Genomic DNA, 21,703 nt, shown 5'->3' on the forward strand with positions numbered 1-21,703 from the left:
CATTGCCAGCATGGTTTGTGATATTTTAGGATCTTATTAACTTAGGAAAATAATGTCCTTTACCTTTTGTTTGCATATATTTTTAAATTTTTATTTTTATATTAATTACAGTTTATTCACTTTATATCCCAGCTGTAGCCCTCTCCCTCATTCCCTCCCAATTCCCACCCTCGTTCCCTCATCTCCACCCATGCCCGTCTCCAAGTCCACTGCTAGGGGAGGTCCTCCTCCCCATCCATCTTACCCTAGGCTATCAGGTCTTATCAGGACTGGTTGCAATGTTCTCCTCTGTGGCTTGGCAAGGCTGCTGCTCCCCCAAGGGGAGGTGATCAAAGGGTCAGTCACTGAGTTTATGTCAGAGACAGTCCCTGTTCCTCTTAATAGGGAAGCCACTTGGAGAGTGGGCTGCCATGGATTACATCTGAGCAGGGGTTCTAGGTTATTTCCATGAATGGTCCTTGGTTGTAGTATCAGTTTCAGAAAAGACCCCTGTGCCCAGGTTTTTTTTTTTTTTTGGTTCTGTTGCTCTCCTTGTGGGCTCCTCAGTAAACAGGACAGGAGCCTACCACAGAGGGCCTCTGAAAGACTCTAACCAGCAGTGTATCAAAGCAGATGCTGAGACTCATAACCAAACTTTGGGAAGAGTGCAGGGAATCTTATGAAAGAAGGTGAGATAGTAAGTTCCTTACTTTTAAACTCTTCCATATGTAGTGTTTATATGGGAAAAAAATCTTGAAAAATAGATTTGACACTCAAATAATATGTAGTATACTTCAGCAAAGTGGCTGAATAAAAAATAACTAAAAAAAAATCAGTAACCCTCCTGTATACAAAAGACAAACGGGTTGCGAAAGAAATTAGAGAAACAACACCCTTCAAAAAAGCCACAAATAAGATAAAGTACCTTGGTGTAACTCTAACCAAGCAAGTAAAAAACTGGGAGACCAATGAAATCGAATCGAAGACCCAGAAAAAAGCCCATACAACTATGGAAACTTAATTTTGACAAAGAAGCCAAAATCATACAATGGAAAAAAAGACAGCATCTTCAACAAATGGTGCTGGTTTAACTGGATGTCCACATGTAGAAAAATGAAAATAGATCCATATTTATCATTCTGCACAAAGTTAAAGTCCAAGTGGATCAAAGAATTCAATGTAAAACCAGACAGAAAAAGTGGGGAAGATCCTTGACCTCATTGGCACAGGAGACAATGTCCTGAACAGAACACCAACAGCACAGGCTCTAAGATCAACAGTTAACAAAGGAGTCCTCATGAAAGTAAAAAGCTTCTGTAAAGAAAAGGACACTGTCATCAGAACGAAATGACAGCCTACAGATTGGGAAAGGATCTTCACCAAACCTACATCTGACAGAGGGCTAATATTAAGAATATATAAAGCAGGGAATCATATGAAAGAAGGGAAGTTAGTATGATATGGAAAGGATAGGAGCTCTACAAGGACCATATATATCCAGGCACAGGATCTTTTCTGAGACTGACACTCAACCAAGGACCATCTATGGATATAACCTAGAACTTCGGCTCGGATGTGACCAGTGGTAGCTCAGTAACCAAGTAGTTTTCCAAAGTAAGGGAACACGGACTATTTCTAACAGGATCTCAAGGGCAGGCTGTTTGACAGCCCCCCCCCCCCCAGGGGAGGAGCAGTCTGTTAGGCTACAGAGGAGGACTTTGCAGCCAGCCCTGAAGGTACCTGATAAAACAGGGTCAAATGAAAGGGGAGGAGGTCCTCCCCTATCAGTAGACTTGGAAAGGGGCAGGGAGGAGACCAGGGAGGGAGTGCGGGGTTGGGGAGGGAATGAGGGAGCGGGATACAGCTGGGACACAGAGTTAACAAAATGTAACTAAAAAGAAAAATAAAATTAAAAAAAAAAGAATATATAAAGAACTGAAGAAACTAAACACCAACAAACCAAGTAATCCAGTTAAAAATGAGGGTACAGAGCTAAATAGAGAATTCTTGACAGAGGAATATTGAATGGCAGGGAAACACTAAAAGAAGTGCTCAAAGTCCTTAGTCATCAGGGAAATGCAAATCAAAATAACCCTGAGATCTCACCTCACACCCATCAGAATGGCGAAGATGAAAAATTCAAGGGATGAAGCATGCTGATGAGGATGTGGAGAAATGGGAACACTCCTCCATTGCTGGTGGCAATGTAAACTTTTACAACCACTTTGGAAATCACTCTGGTGTTTCTTCTATAATTTGGAATAATGCTACCACAAGATCCAGCTATACTATTCCTATGTGTATACCCAAAAGATGTTCTACCATTCAATAAGGACATTTGTGCAACTATGTTCATAGCAGCTCTGTTTGGAACAGTCAGAATCAGGAAACAACCTAGATGTTCCTTAATGGAGGAATGGATACAAAAAAATGTGGTACATTTACACAATGGAATATCACTCAGTGATTAAAAACAAGAAAATCATGAAATTTTCAGGCAAATGGTGGGAACTAGAAAAGGTCATCCTGAGTGAGGTAACCCAGAAGCAGAAAGACACACACTGTATATACTCACTTATAAGTGGATATTAGTCTTATATTATAGGATAAACATACTAAAATCTATAGCTCTAAAGAAGCTAGGCAAAAAAAAAAAGAACGTAGGGAAGATGTTTAATCATTATTCAGAAGGGCAAACAGGATCTACATCTGAAGCAGGAGAGAAGAAGGAACAGGACAGGAGCCTTTCAAAGAGGACCTGTGAAAGACTCTACCCATCAGGGTATCAAAGGAGATATTGAGACTCATAGCCAAACTTTGGGTAGGATGCTAGAATCCTTATGGAAGAAGAGGGAGGCAGAAAGACCTGGAGGGCACAAGAACTCCACAAGAACAACTGAGCCAAAATACCTGGGCCCAGGGGGGGGGCCTACAGAGACCCGTACTCCAACTAAGGACCATGCATGGAGAGGATGTAGACCCTTGTTCTAAGGAAGCCCATAGGCTGCTCAGTTTCCAATTGAGCTTACTAGTAAGGGGTACAGGGACTGTGTCTGACATGACTTCAGTGGCTGCCTTTCTGATCACTTCCCTCTGGGGGGTGCAGCCTTGTTGGGCGACAGAGGAAGATGATGCAGCCAGCCTTGATAAGATCTGATAAGCTAGGGTCAGATAGAAGAGGAGGAAGATCTCCCCTTTCAGGGCACTAGGGAAAGGGCATAGGGGGAGAAGAGGGAGGGTGAGTGGGCCTGGGAGGAGACAAGGGAGGGAGCTGCAGCAGGATCCAAAGTGAATAAACTGTAACAAGTAAATATATATAAATAAAATTAAATTATTAAAAAAAGAAAGAATATGTGTCATCAGGTTAATAAAAATGAACCAATCAAGCATGGCACAGTAGTGTATATTCCTTATATAAAATAATAATAATAATAATAATAATAATAATAATAAATCAATTATTTCAAATTAATGAGGTTTATGAATAACTGTTTTGTTACTTCGTACTTACCTTCTGAAGTGCAGCAGTGACCTATCTAAATTACTTCAGAACTAAGCAGATGAGTCACATACAAATAAATGATCTTTTGCCTCCAGCACTCGTAATTTATTAAAAATCGTAAGTAGACAATGATAATGATAAAATTCTTAGAGTTTTATTTTATTTAAAGAAGTTTGTAGTTGAAGTACATTCTCCTCATACAAAATGTTATAAAAGATAATATATTTTATAGATACACTAAGAATATTATACAGAATTTAAGTCTATCACACTAATTAAACCTATGCCTTTTAAAAATACGTTTTTGACTGAAGTGGCTATATTATTTTCCCTCCATTCCCTCCAACCAATCCCTCCCAACAACTCTCCATGTTTCCTCCACTCTCGAGTTAACAGCTTCTTTTGCTGTATTATTGTTATTCAACAGATATGTGTACATGTATATGTACAAATATACATTCACATACATGCATACACACACACTTAACCTACTGAATCCATTATTGTTAGATTTTTATACTTTCAAAGCTGATCATTCTGTATTGTACAACCAATAAAAGGGCTTTTTCCTAGGACAGTGTAATTTTCCTTCTTTCAGCAGTCATTGTTGGCTGTCGTTTGTCTGAGGGTGCATTCGACAAAATATCTCATTCAGTGTTTTCATGACCATTTGTACTGGCCCTGTTCCAATCTTACTTACACAAATTAGATGCCATTCCAACTCATTTCAATATGATTGTTACTTAAAGAAAACAATATCACACTTATCTGGATTTTTTGGTTTTCAAATAGTGCTTGATTATTAAAAGTTTGAGTTTTTTTTAATTTTACTGAACCTATTGTAACCTTAAAATTAGAATTTATCATTGAAGCATCTATGCACTGGTTGTATAGATGTATAATTTGCAAGTCTTTTCTACTTCTACTTCACTTATTATAATTAATACTTTATGTTTTCTTCTCAAAGAGAGTCCATATAAGCTGTATCTTATTTCATATTTCACATACTTTTATTTAATTAAAATCATCAATACTGTGATTCCTCCTTAACTCCATGATGTTTTTTTCTAAAGATCAAGCTTATTAACATTATTATGCAAATATTTTTATACATCTGGGATTTATTTGTTTCAGCGCTTCACTGAAAGGACTATACAAATCCTTCTGACTTTAGAACCATCAACTGTTTTGATTTGCTTCTTGTTTCTTTCTTTATTTTCTTTTTTAATTAAATTTTTATTTTTTTACATTAATTACATTTTATTTGCTTGTATCCCAGCTGTAACTCCCTCCCTCATCCCCCCATCCCATCCTCTCTCCCTCAACTCCATGAAATTTTAAGACTGTGAATTTCTCTACAAACAACAACACTGATCATTGTTCACTTTGACTGAACTCCATATTTCAAAAATCAAACTAGCTCTGTAACTCAGAATGTGATTTTTTTTTAGTCCATAGCCTTTGTGTTGGGTACTTTCCTCGACAACAGAACACAAAATTGCCAGAAGCAACTTAGAGAGAGAAGGCTTTATTTTGACTCTGAAGTGCATGGCAGGGAAGACATAGTGACTGAGACCAGCTACTCTCCCTGATGCAGGAACTTGAGACTGTGTGCTCATACAAAGAAGGCTGAACAGGAAGCAGAGAGGCAGTCCTCTCTGGGCTATCTCCAGCATTCCTACCACACCATACCAATCTGTGTAGCCATTAGACTTAGAGCCCAGAGTTCTACAGCTTTCCAGAAGATCAGCATCAAATGGAAACAATCAAACACATGGTCTTCTGGGAACATTTCACATTCAAACCATAATGCTTATTCTCAATATATTTATTTATTTTCTTTTTGTTCAGGGACCTCCTGGTTTACCTGGTCTCAAAGGTGACCCTGGCTCCAAGGGTGAAAAGGTAAAAGGATGTGTTATTAGGATTTTATAACATGAACAGCAGATGTGATAACTTTCTCAAAGTCTATTAAAGGCAATTTCAAACTTATACCACTGTCATTCCCATTATTGGAAAGATAACAGTTCTCAAATATATTTAGAGAAGAAAAGGTATGCAGATAGTAGTGAAAAATGTTTCAGCATGAGAGCTGTTTCTTAATGATCCCTTTTAGGCACCTTTTTGAGAGAGCATGTGCTAAATAACTACCCCCGCCCCCCAAAAAATAGACTGAAAAACAAAATGACCATTTTTCTGTTTTTAAACATGAAAGTAAAAGTTTTAAACAGAAATGCTATTCAAGTGATAACGTGTTCTCACCGAATTTATGTTGTGTTTTACCACGTAACGATAACGGGCCATTTGTATAATGGAATTACTGTGGTTTGGAAGGTTTTTACATCTCCAGAACTCTCTTAAAGACTAAACAGTCCCTGAAGAATAGGAAACATTTCATATTAAATGAGATGCTTACTAAAATAATGAGCTTTTTGGTTTTTATGTTACCAGAACTCCATTTAGACATTTTTTAAGTTTATCACAAATGAAACACTAATGATTATTATTGTTTTTTTTAGAATGTTCTTTTTTTTTTAATACTCCATACTTATTAAAGACTGCTCTTCCTGTAAGAAGTAATGATCCATGTAATTAAATGGAGGTTCTAAATACTAAATTTCATCCAGAAGTGTTATCAAAATCCCTCCATTTCTTTGATATTATGTTTCATGAATTTTATATTAAAATATTCTATGTCTAGAATTTAACCATGGCTATGACATATAATACTAAAGTTTGTTTGTTTGTTTGTTTTTCATTTCTATAGGGTCATCCTGGTTTAATTGGATTGATTGGCCCTCCTGGAGAGCAAGGGGAAAAAGGTGATAGAGGACTCCCTGGGACACAAGGTTCTCCAGGAGCCAAAGGAGATGGGGTGAGCACAGTGCAGATGGTCTTTCCACTTCATTATATCAGCACAAATACAGTTGCACAACCACACAATCATTTTTTCATCACAATCATTAGAGTTCTTTCTGGAACCCTTATTTTAATCTGTCTTAGACCACACTATTTTTAAAAGTATTTTAATGAATTGAAAATATGATTTAAGTTAAAATGATAAAAGACACAATGCTGTGTATGTTTATACAAGTGATTTTTTAATCCCCAGGACATGCAGACATTATTTTGAGGGTGTCACGGATGCCTTAATGTGTATCTCTATAGTCTTCATGGTAGAGACATAATATGAAAGCTATAAGTTGCAATGAATGGTGAAAGGTTTGTTGTTCTGCAAAAAGTCTCTCTACTTCACAGTTCAAAATGCCTAAGAAATTTTCATCATCATATTTTTGCAACATGACAATGAAATGAACTGAGAAACTTATTAAATTTGACGCTGTTTCTCTCCTCCCCCCCCCAGGGTATCCCAGGTCCTGCTGGTCCCATAGGTCCTCCTGGTCCTCCAGGGTTGCCAGTAAGTATAAGAGAAAAGAAACTGGGGGTAAACAGCGAGCATGCCACTGCAAACAATGGCCCACACTTTAACCTGGCCCTTTGTCTTTGTGTTTTCTAGGGTCCTGCTGGCCCGAAGGGTAACAAAGGATCCTCTGTAAGTGCTGTTCTCATGTTCATATTAATGTGTCAGTGACGCTTGTTGAATTTCCCTCTCACTTTCATCGCTGTTCCTGCTTTCTTTCTAACAGGGACCTACTGGCCAGAAGGGTGACAGTGGTATGCCTGGGCCTCCTGGGCCTCCGGTAAGTGTATATTAGCAAGAAATACAGTTCATTAACAGGAATATGGGTACAGGCAATGGTTTCTCTGTTCTTAAATGACAAAGGAAAAAGCACATTTTGTCCAAACTACTGATTTTGTAGGAAAATCAAGGTTATCAACTGACACGTCAAGATTTATTTTCTTAATTGATATTACTCCTTAAAATATAATTATTTTTTAATGGTATACTGTAAGAATCTTGTAAAGTTGCCAAGATAATCCTGCATACTTTGGCCACATGTAATGAAATTGACAGAATATATACCCACCGAAATACATTTATAGCTGTCTTCGGGAATAAAGATGAAAACTCATATCCCATTGTATTTTTTTCTACTGATACAACAGTAATAGCAGCACATGAAAAAATAATAGCTAAATAAGTGTCATTTATTGGCAGAGATATTTTTCCAAAATGTGTTAAAATGTAGACATATGTGTAAGAGATTACATTTTGGGACCGAAGAGATGGCACAGAGGTTAAAAACACTGGCTGATCTTCCAACGTCCTCAGTTCAATTCCCAGCAACCACATGGTGGCTCAGAGCCATCTATAAAGAGATCTGCTACCTTCTCCTGACATGCAGAGGTACATGCAGGCAGAACACTAAATAAATGAATCTTAAAACAAAAAATTTCATTCTGTTTTTCTGGAATTTTGTTTGTTTGTTTTTAGATAAAGTTTTCTCCAGCTTTATGTGTTTTGGTTTAGTCAGGTCACTGGGCAGAATACAAGCAGAGTGTCATTGAGGAAGCTGGGAATCCTAGATCAAAATGTCACAGGCTTGATTTCTTCTGAAAGGTGTAGGAAAGAAACTACATGAAATTCCAGTCTTAGTCTCTCATCCTTGTCTAGATTTGTGTTCCTGTGACCATATTTTTTTCATAAGAACAACAGTCATCCTCCTCTAGGACTATCTTAGTGACTTCATTTTACATAATCATATCTTCCATCTCCCCAGTTATAAGGGGGATTGCATTTGGAGTTATTATGCTGAGGGTCATCATGCAGAGTTATTATGCTGGGCACCTATAACTTGACCCATGATGATATGGATTAACTGTTTGGTGTGGTTTTACTCTCTCATATGGGTAAACTCAAGTTGATAGCATTCACTTCCAGAGCAATATAGAAGAATGTAAGTTATGCATATTTTATTACGATAATTGGGGCAGTTTATTTTACTCCTTCAGAAAGTGAGTAAGTATTGAATTTTACAGGCAGAACTCAGATAGATTAAGAGCTTTGTAACAGAGTTCCAATCATCAGAAATTCTGATATCTAGTTGTGGATATAGCTTTATAAATCAAGAGGAGGTAATAAATAACAGGGTAACCTATATAACATGTCAGCAAAAATCCAGGCCATGTTAATTTATAGATAATGTAGCAGCAGCTATCTGATTTATATACCTGCTTCAATATCTACGTTGTATCATTTTAAAAGAACTTATATATATTTTGTCTGTTTAATAATTTTAAATATTAAATATCATTAATTTATCTGCTGATTGCTAAGCCAACTAATTTCTAAAAAATATATAATAAATAGTAAATAAAATTCATGGAATATTTTGTTTTCTGAAACAATGACACTCATGTCAATTCCCTTACAGGGTCCTCCCGGAGAAGTCATTCAGCCATTACCTATTTTGTCACCCAAAAAAACAAGAAGACATACTGAAAGCATACAGGCTGATGCAGTTGATAATATTCTTGATTATTCGGATGGAATGGAGGAAATATTTGGTTCCCTCAATTCCCTGAAGCAAGACATTGAACATATGAAGTTTCCCATGGGCACGCAGACCAATCCGGCACGAACATGCAAAGACCTGCAACTCAGCCATCCTGACTTCCCAGATGGTATGCCAAAAATGACTAAATGAATGTCCTGAGCTGCTCAGCCACTGAAGTGCCTTGTCAGTTCATTCATTTCTGTTAATATAATTAATATAGTCTCTACATAAAACTAAAGCAAATTATTATTACTTTTCGGCTTGCAGATGAGAAAAAGCAACTTATTTTTACCATGTACTGCAAGAAAGGCTTTGTAAAGTCCTCTGCAAAATCATGTTTTATTAAATTCAAACAAGATTTTTTCAGATAGGTATCATTAGCATAGATATATTTGGCCATGTAAATGGCTCACAGCATAATGTTGTATGTACATAAACATTTATTCCGCTACATTTATTACTAATTTACCGACAATGTTAATGAGTAATCTTATATTAAAATCATTACATTAATATCAACTAATACATATATGTTAAGATGGCTCAGTACATCAATCTGAATGATATGTGAGATTAAGTAGCTTAACAGCTGAATGTTTGATCCAGGGTTTAGTGAATACAGTATTTAAGAATCATGACTTGTGTCAAAAATTTAGTTTTGGGGGGCTCGAGGACATTAAGAACACTGGCTGCTCTTGCGAAAGATCTGGACTCAGTTCCCAGGCCCCATGTGATAGCTAAGTACTGTCTGTAACTCCAGTTTTAGAGTGTTCTTGGAACTTCTTCTGACCTCCACAGGCACCAGCATGAACACATTGCACACACATACATTCAGACCAAACAATCATAGATAGGAAATAAAACTAAACTTTAAAAAAAAAAATCATTTTCCTTTGATGTGCACAAAGTCAGATCAACTACAATAAGCTCAGTTAATACTAATCATACTTTATTGTGCCTATGGCCTAAAAATGTCTTGTACCTTTACTCTCTGAGGTACAAACAATTTCAGGTTTTAAAAAATAGTTGGTAAAAAGTCATCTAATTAGTAATTTGATGAATGACATTATTCTGAAGTATGCCTCTCCCTCTTTTATTCCCAGGAAATTATTGCTTTTTATGATTAATTTTAGATTAATATCATGTTTTTTGTATACATAACTCAGTACGTCTATAAAAGTCAAATATAATTCACAAGTAGCACCATAAGAGATAATCATCACAGAAATCTTATTATTTTCAGCAAAGCCCATTAACACAAAACACAGTAATTGGTTCCAACATAAATGGGTATCCATTGTTCTTTTTTTTAATATTTTATTATTATTATTAATTACACTTTATTCATTTTGTACCCCCCCATAAGCCCCTCCCTTCTCCCCTCCTGATCCCACCCTTCCTTCCCTTTCTGCATACATGCCATTGTTCTTAAGACAGTATTTATTTCAAAAGATGTATTTAGTTCAGTGACTTACAAACTGACATAATATAAGCACTGAGATGGTGTGCTTTAGTTTAACATATGATAGAAAATTACTCTGTCTACTCCAAAGTTTAATATTATTCCAAATCAATAGATTCCTGTTGCATTCGTATGACCCTTAATTACTATAAATGCATATGACTATGTCATGGGAGTTATACACTCCAGAACTCAATAAATGTTTTAATCATGCAAAACGGATCACCAGATGTAAAAGATAAGAACATGAATTGAATTGCAAACCATGTATGATATAGAAAAAGAGCTAAAATGAAAAATACTTCACAGAAACTATGGAACACCCCGTGGGGTGTAATTTCCAATACTCTATACATAGTAAACAGCTTCATTAATATTTTAGATTACTTATTAAATGAGTTTAGCTTTATTTGTTATGTATTTATGAGCATTATTGAGCAGTGGTTCTCATACAAGTACTCATAGCTGAATAAAAAAATAATTACCTGGAGATAATCCTCTAACTGTAGACATATAAAAACCCAAAATAGTATATATGTTATGAAAATAATATAAATTTATATGATCAGATAATGGATGTACGCCGATCAAAATAATGTTAGTAATGCTGAAAGTTTATGTCTTCTGAAATGTATAACGAGATCACCAGCCATGCTAAAAATCAAAAGATTACTGAAGGAAAATTGTGGAGAATATTTGTAAAACTATGATAAAGCAAGATGCTGATGTTTCTGGAAAACCAAAACACAGTGTGCCAAGTGTAAGCAATCATAAACAATGTGCAGAATGATTTGGAGTGAATTAAAAGAACACAAAAGGATGCCAGTGCAAGCTGGTTCTTGAGTTGATTGACTAGTCTACAGAATAAATCATGATATCAAGTTTACAGATAAAATAGTGTAACCTGAGTGATGAGTAAATTAGAGACAAATTGAACATAGAATTTATGGGACGTGGAACCATATTAACTTTCTAATGCTTTTGCTGTTTCATATGTGCTTGGGTAGTTTATGCAAATACATGTATAAATATGTATGTGTTTCTGTGTGTGTGTGTATGTGTGTGTCACATTCATACCTGGTGTCACAAAGGCCAAAAGAGGGCACTGAAATACCCTGACACCGAGTTACAAAAAGTTGTGTGCCTCCCTGTGGGTGGTGGTGGGAATCAAATCCAGATCATTCAGAAGATCCACAGTGTCTCTGAAGTTCTGACCCACCTCTCCATCCCTGACACTGAGCCACTTAACTAAACAAATGCATCTTCAAAATTTATTTATTAATATATAATTCTGATGGATTTTTATGCATCTGTTAATTGAAAGAATTTATGCAAATTAATTTTCTGTAGGACTCAAAATTATGTACTTCTGAAAAGATACAAAATCACAAAGATAGTGTGAGTGTGAAAATTATGGATTAAATTTTTTTAAATGCTAAGAACTAAAAATATTATTCAAGTGTGGTTATGTATGCTATTTACAATTGAACCAAAAGAGACATAAAATAACTCTTTTCAAATATATACTGATATAGGGCAAATCATGAAATTTGATGTCTAATGAATTTCACTTTGATACCATTGGTTTTGTATAAGAGATACTTTTTCTTCACTTCCAGGTGAATATTGGATTGATCCTAACCAAGGTTGTTCTGGAGATTCCTTCAAAGTTTACTGTAATTTCACAGCTGGTGGTGAGACATGTATCTATCCAGACAGAAAATCAGAGGGAGTAAGTACCGATCTATTTGGTGGTGGATGTTGACAGTTCCTGCCATGTTTCTGCAATATTGAACTAAACAGAAAAATTACGCTGTCGTATTTTCATTTATCTCCTTTTCTTACAGGGTAATTAGAACATTTCATTTGCATAAACATGAGTAAGGCACCAAAGTGATGCTCATGGTTTACAGATACTTCTTCCCTTCATTTTGTTCCCCAGATGTATTCTTTAAGCACCTGCTTGCTCTCAAAAATTCTATGGCTTTCCATGACGCAGCACAGCTGAATCTCAGATCTTAGAGTGTGTAATGCTGTTCTCTACCCATTATCAGATGATAGAACCCGCAGCTGCCTGTTATGCTCAAAGTTCAACCTTTTATACAGTATTAATCTCTTCTTAAATGACCATATTGCCAACTTTACACATATTTTGAATATTTAGTCTCACCAAAGAAATTTCCTGGTTCTTGCCTCACAGTGTTTCCATACTTGAGTTCCATCTCTAAAAACACAAGCAGATCTCCAGGATCTCAACAGATAATTTTATTTTCTGATATTTTCTTAAGTAGGATAATGTTTATTTATTTTATTCAGTTAATAAATCTCATTTTTCTTAGTAAGTGGTGTGGTGGGCAGAGAAATGGAAACGACTTTAAATAAGTCAGCTAACTCTGTGTGGCAAGTCTTGAGAAGTTAAGTTTATGATTTGAAGCTGTGTAATGGGGCTGCCTTTGCCCTTGGAAGAAGTAATTTACATAGGGCACCCATTTCTACTCTGTAAGTTCTTTTCAAGTTAGTTTCTCCATTTCCTTTACTTTGAGACAGGAAGCAGATGACTCAGTCTTCATCCTATGAAATTCATAGAATATACCTTGAAGTTTGTTCATATCTTATTTTGCATAATATAGACCCACACGATTAGGAGCACTTTATAGCCTTCAAATCTTACTAAAATTTTCTGATGTACATGTAAACAGTGCTACTTATAATTTTCATCCATTTTATAATTGTTTCCATTTTTTCACAACAGGTAAGACTTTCATCATGGCCAAAGGAGAGACCAGGAAGTTGGTACAGTGAATTTAAGAGAGGAAAACTGGTATGTTGTTGACTTTACGAACAACAAAATCTCTTAAGCTCCCTAGGGGAAGCTCTAATTATGTGTCCTTAGAAGCTGAACACAAATGCATAAATAATGCTATGCAGGGCTCCATATGATTTCACATTTCCCAATCTGTAAGGCCTTAGCCATTAGTAGTACTTTAAAGTTTAAAGCTTTGAATTGCAATAACAAAGTATTTCTGAGAAAAAAGAAAAGAAAAAAAGGATAATCAAGTGAAAAATGCATTTTAATATTATAGTTTTTTTTTTGCAAAGAAGAAAGAATTAAAACAAAGCATGTAGTTAATGTTTCTAAGTCCATATATTTTAACTTCTCTTTGCTTGAAACATAATTATTCTTTGTTCCTTTTTTTTTTCAGTAAGAACTTGTAGAATGTGCAATTTATCTCTTATTGTTATTTTCATGAACATACTAAACAATTGACCATTCATATATAAGAAGCCCATTTTTACTTAAATATTTCAGTACAATTACCAATTCCACGTAATAATTTGCTGAAGATAGTGTAAAATTAAAGTCCTAACTAAAATCATATTAAAAACTGTTAAAGTATGAATTTTTAGTTAATTAAGAATGTCTCAAAATTTCCTACAAGTCTCGGTAATTATTTAATCCCTTAGTATTTTAAGTGGTATTACTTCTCACATGTAGTAACTCCTATGTTTGCTCTCTTTACCTCTACACATGCTTCCTTATTAAGCAATGACATCTAGTGAAATTTTCAGCCTGACTTAAAACTTTCTAGTGAGTCATCAGGTTACATTCCCAATATTGATTGTGCATTTTTACCTGTATCAGTTACAATAAACATATTTAGAACTGTGTGTATCATTTTAATTTTACTTTGTGTAAAGCACAACTAAAATATGTTTTCAACCTCACAAGAATCATCATTGTTAACTAATAAGGCTAAGTATACTCAATTATAAAGAAGGAGTGTTCAGATGTGCATTGACTCATTCTGAATACATTATTTAAATTTTGGGTTATATGCTTTACTACAATACAGATATTTCATTTATGCCAAATAAAATAGTTGATGAGGAAATTATACGTTAATAATTTGCAACTAAGAATATTTTCCTCGGTAAAACCAAATTTGATTGATACAAACACTGCCTAAAATTTTCTATGGCACTATGATGATGTTGATTTTTTTAAAAGCTATACATTATATGTGAATTATGTAAATTCACATCCATGTTAAGAAACAAAAGCTTCCTAGAAGATTATGGTCCCTGAGGGAGATTTAAAGATTCAGGTAAAGCAGACATATTGCCAAATTTCTGAATATTAAACAATATACAAACTATCCAACCTTTACTTTCCTCAAATTTTTTCTTGTTTTGCTATCTTATCAATGAAAAGATACAAAATTATGCTGAAATATCTCTTGGAGACAGAACATTTGCTTTCTTCTAGTACTTAATGATTAGAAACAAAAACACATAAGCAATATTATAGTAACTGAACTGAGAGAGATTACAGTGCTGGTACCAACGCCCCTAACTCTGGGTCTTTTGACCCTCACGTTACAGTTCTTTATAAAATGATAGTATCACCATACCCTGGGAATGTCGTTGACAGCCAGAATTTAATTCTTTATACCAAGATAGGAAAACAGTCCTTATGTGCCTTTTTATTATTATTTTTTCTCCCAGCTTTCATATTTAGATGTGCAAGGCAATACCATCAGTATGGTACAGATGACATTCCTAAAGCTCCTGACTGCTTCTGCCCGACAAAATTTCACCTACAACTGCCATCTGTCAACTGCCTGGTATGATGTATCATCAGCAAGTTATGACAAAGCACTTCGGTTTCTGGGATCTAACGATGAGGAAATGTCTTATGAGAACAACCCACACATCAAAGCATTGTATGATGGCTGTGCGGTGAGTCCAGTCTAAGTCTGCATTCTTTCTGGGCTTGATAGTGTGAACTGCCGTGTGATGTTCCAAAGCCAGACAACTCTCTTAAAATGGACATTGATTATTTAGGGCTTGACACTGACATTAAAATACAACACATTAAGAACTTCTGAGGCACATGTACATACACATGCACACACACACACACACACACACACACACACACACACACATGCTATGATATACACACCTAAATATCTAGTTTTGAAGATGTAATAGAATATAATATAAGATCATGTGATACTGTGTCTACATCCAATGTATGAAAAATATTAACAATGGCCACTCAAATAAATTATAAAAAATATAATAACTCCTGAATTCATGATATTAAAATGACAGGGGATTTGTTACTTATGTCATTTATAAAATAGATACCTTTTTTTTAAGTGAGATGACTTTTTAAAATTATTATTATTTACAAATTATTTGCTTTTGTATCCCAGTTGTAGCCCTCTTCCTCATCCCATCCAGGTCCCACTATCTCTCCTTCTCCCCTTCCATATCACTCTCCTCTGCTCCACTGGTAGGATAAGTTCTCCTCCCATACTGTCTGAGTACAGCCTATCAGGTACCATCAGAACTGCCTGGATCCTCTTCCTCTGTGGGCTGACCAGCTGGCCCCACCAGGGAAAGGTGATCAAGGGGCAGGCAACTGAAAACAGGTGTCTGTTTTGCTTATTTGTTTATTTATTTGTATTAATTACAGTTCATTTACTTTCTAGACCAGCTGTAGCCCCCTCTCCATCCCCTCCCAATCCCATTCTCACCCCTCTTCTTCTCCTATGCCCCTCCCCTAGTCCAATGATATGGGAGGTTCTCCTCCCCTTCCCTCTGACCCTAGTCTATCAGGTCTCCTCAGGAGTGGCAGCTTTGTTCTCTTCTGTGGACTGGTAAGGCTACTCCCTCCTTAGGTGGAGGTGATCAAAGAGCCAGCCCATGAGTTCATGTCAGAGATGGTCCCTGTTTCTATTACTGGGGAACCCTCTTGGACACTGAACTGCCATGGGCTACTTCTGTGCAGGGGTTCTAAGTTATCTCTATGTATGGTCCTTGTTTGGAGTATCAGTCTCAGAAAAGACACCTGTGCCCAGATATTTTGGTTCTGATGCTCTCCTTGTGGAACTCCTGTTCCCTCCAGGTCTTTCTATATCCCCCTTCTTTCATAAGATTCCCTGCACTCTGCAAAAAGTTTGTCTTGTGAATCTCAGCAAATGTTTTGATACCCTGCTGGGTAGAGTCTTTCAGAGCCCTCTGTGATAGGCTCCTGTCCTGTTTCCTGTTTCTCCCCCTTCTGATGTCCGTCTTGTTTGCCTTTCTGAATGAGGATTGAGCATCTCAATCCTTAGGTGTACAGATTTGAGTATGATTATTTTATATTATATGTCTAATATCTACCTATAAGTGAGTATATACCATGACAGATGCCTTTTTATGTCTGTACATTGGAAGAACCGTCCTACCAGCTTTGGTTCTACTATATTTTTTTTTCACTTTTTATGCTCTGGAAAAAGAAAAAAAACAACAACTTAATGTGGTAATTCCAAATAGTAGCTGATTACGTTAGAGCCAATCACTTGACTTATCTCAATTACAAGCAACGAAGTTCATAATTTTATCAAAATAAGTGTTGTAAGAGGAATAAAGAAGTGAAAATAAGTGAGGCAATGTAATGAAAAACTTCCCAGTATATTGAACTGCTATGGTTATGAAATTAAAATACAATAGTAGAAATATTTTGATTTTTGACTTCCTGATTTTAATTCCTACAATTTGCCACCACTTTAGTTGGAGGTGTGAAGCTGGAATAATAAAGCCTAAAAAGAGGTAAACTAAGGTCTCATGTAATAGCCAATTTTATTTAGGGCATCGGGCAATTCATATTCTGAAGGATAAGCAAGGTCTAATGAACAGAACACATGAGTTTGAGCTGTATAGAAACTCAAGGACAGGACATTCTTGGAAACATTTTTTTGAATAACAAAAGTTAACAGCAATACATAATGTAAAGCAAACCTACTCCTATTTATTACACTTGGGAGGGATTTGAAAGCACATTTCATGAACAAACCCATGTTTGGGAAGAACAAGATTCTTGTTTTCTTAGTTTTCTCACAGGCTCTCAGAAATCTCACACAGGTCCATTCTTAGACAGTATTTTGATTCACTTTATTCTGCTTTTCTCATAAAATTATTTAATTCTGTATTCTCACCCTTATACCCAAAATAGTAAGGATTTATTTTTGTAGGCCCCAATATGTATACATAATATATTGAATTATATGTTTTAACTCATTCCTTTTAATCTTGCACAATCAAGTAATTGAAATAATACAGCAAGTGTTTTGCCAACAAAGTTCAAAACTTCCTGTGATATCAGTGATTAAAAAAAAAAAATTTACCTAGTTAATGGTGACCTCTTCACACTCATTTTCTTAGTTAACAAAGAAAATAACATGAATTTTAGTAACATTGTTTTTAACCTTACATTTCTGTTTAATTTTACAGTCCAGAAAAGGCTATGAAAAGACTGTGATTGAGATCAATACTCCAAAAATTGATCAGGTACCTATCATTGATGTAATGATCAATGATTTTGGTGATCAGAATCAGAAGTTTGGATTTGAAGTTGGTCCAGCTTGTTTTCTTGGCTGAGATTAGGATGAAGACCATATGAAACCAACAGAAAAAGAACCTTGGTGACACCAACCCATTTCATGCCACATGCAAGTTTTGAATAATGACGGTATAGAACATGTGTTTAGGAATCACTGACGCCTTCTGGAGGCACAATCAGAGGAAGGAAGGAAGCTTTGTAGTCCTAATGATGGTGTGGCTGAGATGGCAACCGGGCTGACTCTTAATTCTCAACCCTCTCCTTTTCCTATTTGGATTTCTTTGGTGCTGTAGAAAACAAAAAAAAAAGAGAGAGAGAGAGAGAAAATATATATTCATAAAAAAAAAAACCATGGTGCTCATTCCCATCCATCAGAGATATAGTACAAGTGTGTTTAAAAATTGTAATTATTGTAGGTACAGTTCTACACCGTCGTCAGTGTGTCCATTTCCAAAGCTTGCTCGTGACTCTGAATTCCACCCAGCTCTAATTTCATGACAATTGTGGAACTGTAATGACAATAAATAATGTTACAAAAACTAAAGTTGTAATTTCTGATGACTTCAATTCCCTTTCTTTGATTAATAATAAAATGCCTTTGTATATGTTGATGTTGAAGAGTTCAGTTATTTGATGTCACTAACAAATTTCACAGTGGGCCAAACCTAGATTTTCAGAAGCACATGCCAATCAACCCTTCTCTGTTGACAGTAACTTGTTGGATTTCAGCCAGAAATTAATGCTTAATTCATTGCTATACCTCGATTATATTCTTCTCAGAACCCAGATTTCACAGAGTACTTGTATATATGGAAAACAAGAAAGTTTATATTTTTGGACAGGAAAGATGTATGAGAAACTATTTTAACATCCACCCAGCAATTAACTCTATGTACAATTATTTCTCTACTTAATCTTCTTTCATTGTCTTCAGTTGCTTCATTAATGCTAACTAATATTAAAGATGAAAAGTAAGCAATTATTTATGAATTTGTGTAATGTAAGGTTTTTTAAACAATGAACTTTTCAATCTGATGTAAGTGGCATAGTAATAATAGTCCCAAATATTATTTTACTTGCCCAATAAACACAATTTCTTTTTAAAAAAATTATTATATTCAACATTTGACCAACCTAGTAGTTAAATACATAAGGGTGAGCTGTTTCAAAAGTCATTATTTTCTCAAGACAATCAACCCTTCTCCTTTTTCCACTAATGTATTGTCTTTCACATAGCTTGAATTAGCAGTAAAATTTAAAAAAAAAAATCACCAACTGAACTCTGTATCTATTTTAAGTAATATATGTAAGACTTGAAAATAAATGTTTTATTATAATTTCTTATATGAAGTGTTAAATTAATTGATACCACATTCCACTGGAACATTTATCAGCTGATAATTTATCTCAAAGAACATAATCTGTAATATTGACATTTAAAAGTGAACATTTGTAATTCAGAATTTCTTTATTTCTGAAACCAAGTTTGTAAATGTCCTTTGGAGGAGGGAGATATGAATTTTATCAATAAATCAAGTCTTGTCTACCTGGATTGGTCATTTTCTTTCTTAAACAGGTTGCAAATCACTCTCCTCTGCAGAAAGGCTTTTGATTGTCATACTTGACCATCCAGATGAGAGAACTCTCTTAACACTTGCATGTTAGACTTCAAAGATAAATCCTTAAATACATAATGTAGTTAGTGCATGGCAATAGTACAGCTTCAAGAAAATGATAACATATTTGTGTTTCAAAATGATTTTTACAAGCAAATGTTTTACAAAGTTTCAAACGAGTTCATAATTTCAAAATTAAAAATATTTTCCAAGAATTTTATTTGTTTTTAAATCACATATAAAAAATATTTGCTTATCAAAAAAGGTTTAAGACATCAGATAATTTGCCTGAGTTAATGTGAGAATATGTTGCATATTAACTCATGTGAAAGTAGTTGTCTTTTTAAATGAAATAAATTTAACACCTGAGAGAATGAATACAGAAATAACTTTTCTTACATGCATATGGTTTGTTACATGGCAATAAGATTTTTTTAATTTTTATTCTTTTAGATTAATCACAGGTTATTTACTTTGTATCCCAGCAGTAGCGCCCTCCCTCATTCCCTTCCAATCTCACCCTACCTTCCTCATCTCCTCTCTGCCCCTTTCCAATTCCACTGCTAGCGGAGGTCCTCCTCCCCTCCATCTGACCGTAGCTTATCAAGTATCTTCAGGTCTGGCTGCCATGTCCTCCTCTGTGGCCTAGAAAGACTGTTTCTCCCTCAGCGGGGGGGAGGTAAAGGAGCCAGTTGTTGCGTTCATGTCAAAAATAGTTCCTGTTCCCCTTACTAGGGCACTCACTTGGATACCTGAACTACCATGGGCTACATCTGAGCAGGGGTTCTAGGTTATATCCATACATGATCCTTGGTTGGAGAAACAGTCTCATAGAGGGCCCCCATGCCCTGATATATTTTGTCCTTGTGGAGGTCCTGTCCTCTCCAGGTCATACTAACTGCCCCTTCTTTCATATGATTCTCTGCACTCTGCCCAAGGTTTGGTTATGAGTCTCCACATCTGCTTTGATACAATGCTAGGTAGAGTCTTTCAGAGGCACTCTGCGTTAGGCTTCTGTCCTGATACTTTAAGAGAAAACTGGATTTTTTTTAATCTTAGCTATGATTCATTTCATCTGGAAAATAGGTAAAACTCCAGCAAAAAAAAAAAAAAAAAAAAAAAAGCACATTTATTAGATGAAACTTGAATAAATGTAAGTTATTGGAATCAAAAACATAGATGCTTATGTTGATCTTGAAGGAAGAATGGGTCACAGGCTAGTACACAGAGCTTTTGGAATAGTCGCCTTTCAGAAGATAAACTATAAGCCCAAAATAAGGTCAAAGGATTATTTTGAATGAATCAACATATCTCATAAAAATTGTTTGCATGGAACCATCACAACGTATCAGAAAATTTGGGAGGATGACTCTTAATTAACACTTAGATATATGTCAGTGATTATTTAGTCATTTGTAACACACATACACACACACACACAAAACACTACAATCTCTTTAATAGTTTTTTCAAAGGTAAAACTACATATAATTTCTGGAAGATTACCTTTTTCAACATATAAATGAAAATAAGGTGTTCAATAATTAAAAGCTTAGGAATGATTTCATTTTACATCTTGTTTGGGCATTATAATCTATTAGGGTATTTTTTTTAAAAAATGGGAAAATTCTAATTTTGTTCATATGTGCATAGAAGATTTGCCAGAATTTCTCACCCAGGAATTTTTGCTTCTGTACATTTTACGTATTGTTTCTTTATAGCTTTGTATATTTTCCGTGCTAGTGTCATGAGAATTCATAAGCCTCCCATGCTTAAGCTCTGTCACTATAATCTTACAGTTATTGGGACACGGGTCATAGTGAGATTATTTAGAAATCCATTACTATAATTGAATTATATCATTAATATGCATACAATTATTGAATGCCTAATGGTTATAGGCTACCCTGTGAAATTGTTATAAAAATGCCAGATGAATAACCCCTAATTGAACATCTTCCCAGTAGGTGCTTCTACACAAATGCAAGGAAGCGTAGCAAAGAGGCACATGGAGGCAAACCGTGCCTTTCTAAACTGATCACATTACCAAAATGTCTTATGAATGGATGATTTTTTTTTTCAGAATCCTTACATGATCTTAAAAGGAGTAATACATGAGAATGTTCCTGGAACTTATGTTTTGTTAATTTCATTTCATAGTCCGCTGCATGCAGGATAATTACAACATATTGACTAAGCATCTAGGCCACGCCATCTAAACAGCAGTAGCTGCAGCTGCCCAGCACACACACACACACACACACACACACACACACACACACACACACACAC

General features: G+C 35.4%; 1 protein-coding gene across 1 annotated transcript in view; it reads left to right on the forward strand.

The window, feature by feature from the left end:
- The window catches only part of Col11a1 (collagen type XI alpha 1 chain), a 209,152-nt gene extending 190,411 nt beyond the window's left edge, over positions 1–18,741 (forward strand). Inside the window, exons 58-67 of the mRNA XM_055628241.1 lie at positions 5,333–5,386; positions 6,249–6,356; positions 6,846–6,899; positions 6,999–7,034; positions 7,129–7,182; positions 8,818–9,067; positions 12,022–12,134; positions 13,155–13,223; positions 14,909–15,142; positions 17,687–18,741. Of these exons, the coding sequence (XP_055484216.1) occupies positions 5,333–5,386; positions 6,249–6,356; positions 6,846–6,899; positions 6,999–7,034; positions 7,129–7,182; positions 8,818–9,067; positions 12,022–12,134; positions 13,155–13,223; positions 14,909–15,142; positions 17,687–17,833 (1,119 nt within the window). The 3' untranslated portion in view covers positions 17,834–18,741. The remainder of the gene's footprint in view (positions 1–5,332; positions 5,387–6,248; positions 6,357–6,845; positions 6,900–6,998; positions 7,035–7,128; positions 7,183–8,817; positions 9,068–12,021; positions 12,135–13,154; positions 13,224–14,908; positions 15,143–17,686) is intronic.
- Positions 18,742–21,703: the final 2,962 nt, after the last annotated feature.

This window comes from Psammomys obesus, unplaced genomic scaffold (genome assembly GCF_907164565.1).
Source record: "Psammomys obesus unplaced genomic scaffold, mPsaObe1.curated_primary_1811, whole genome shotgun sequence".
Classification (NCBI taxonomy): Eukaryota; Metazoa; Chordata; class Mammalia; order Rodentia; family Muridae; genus Psammomys; species Psammomys obesus.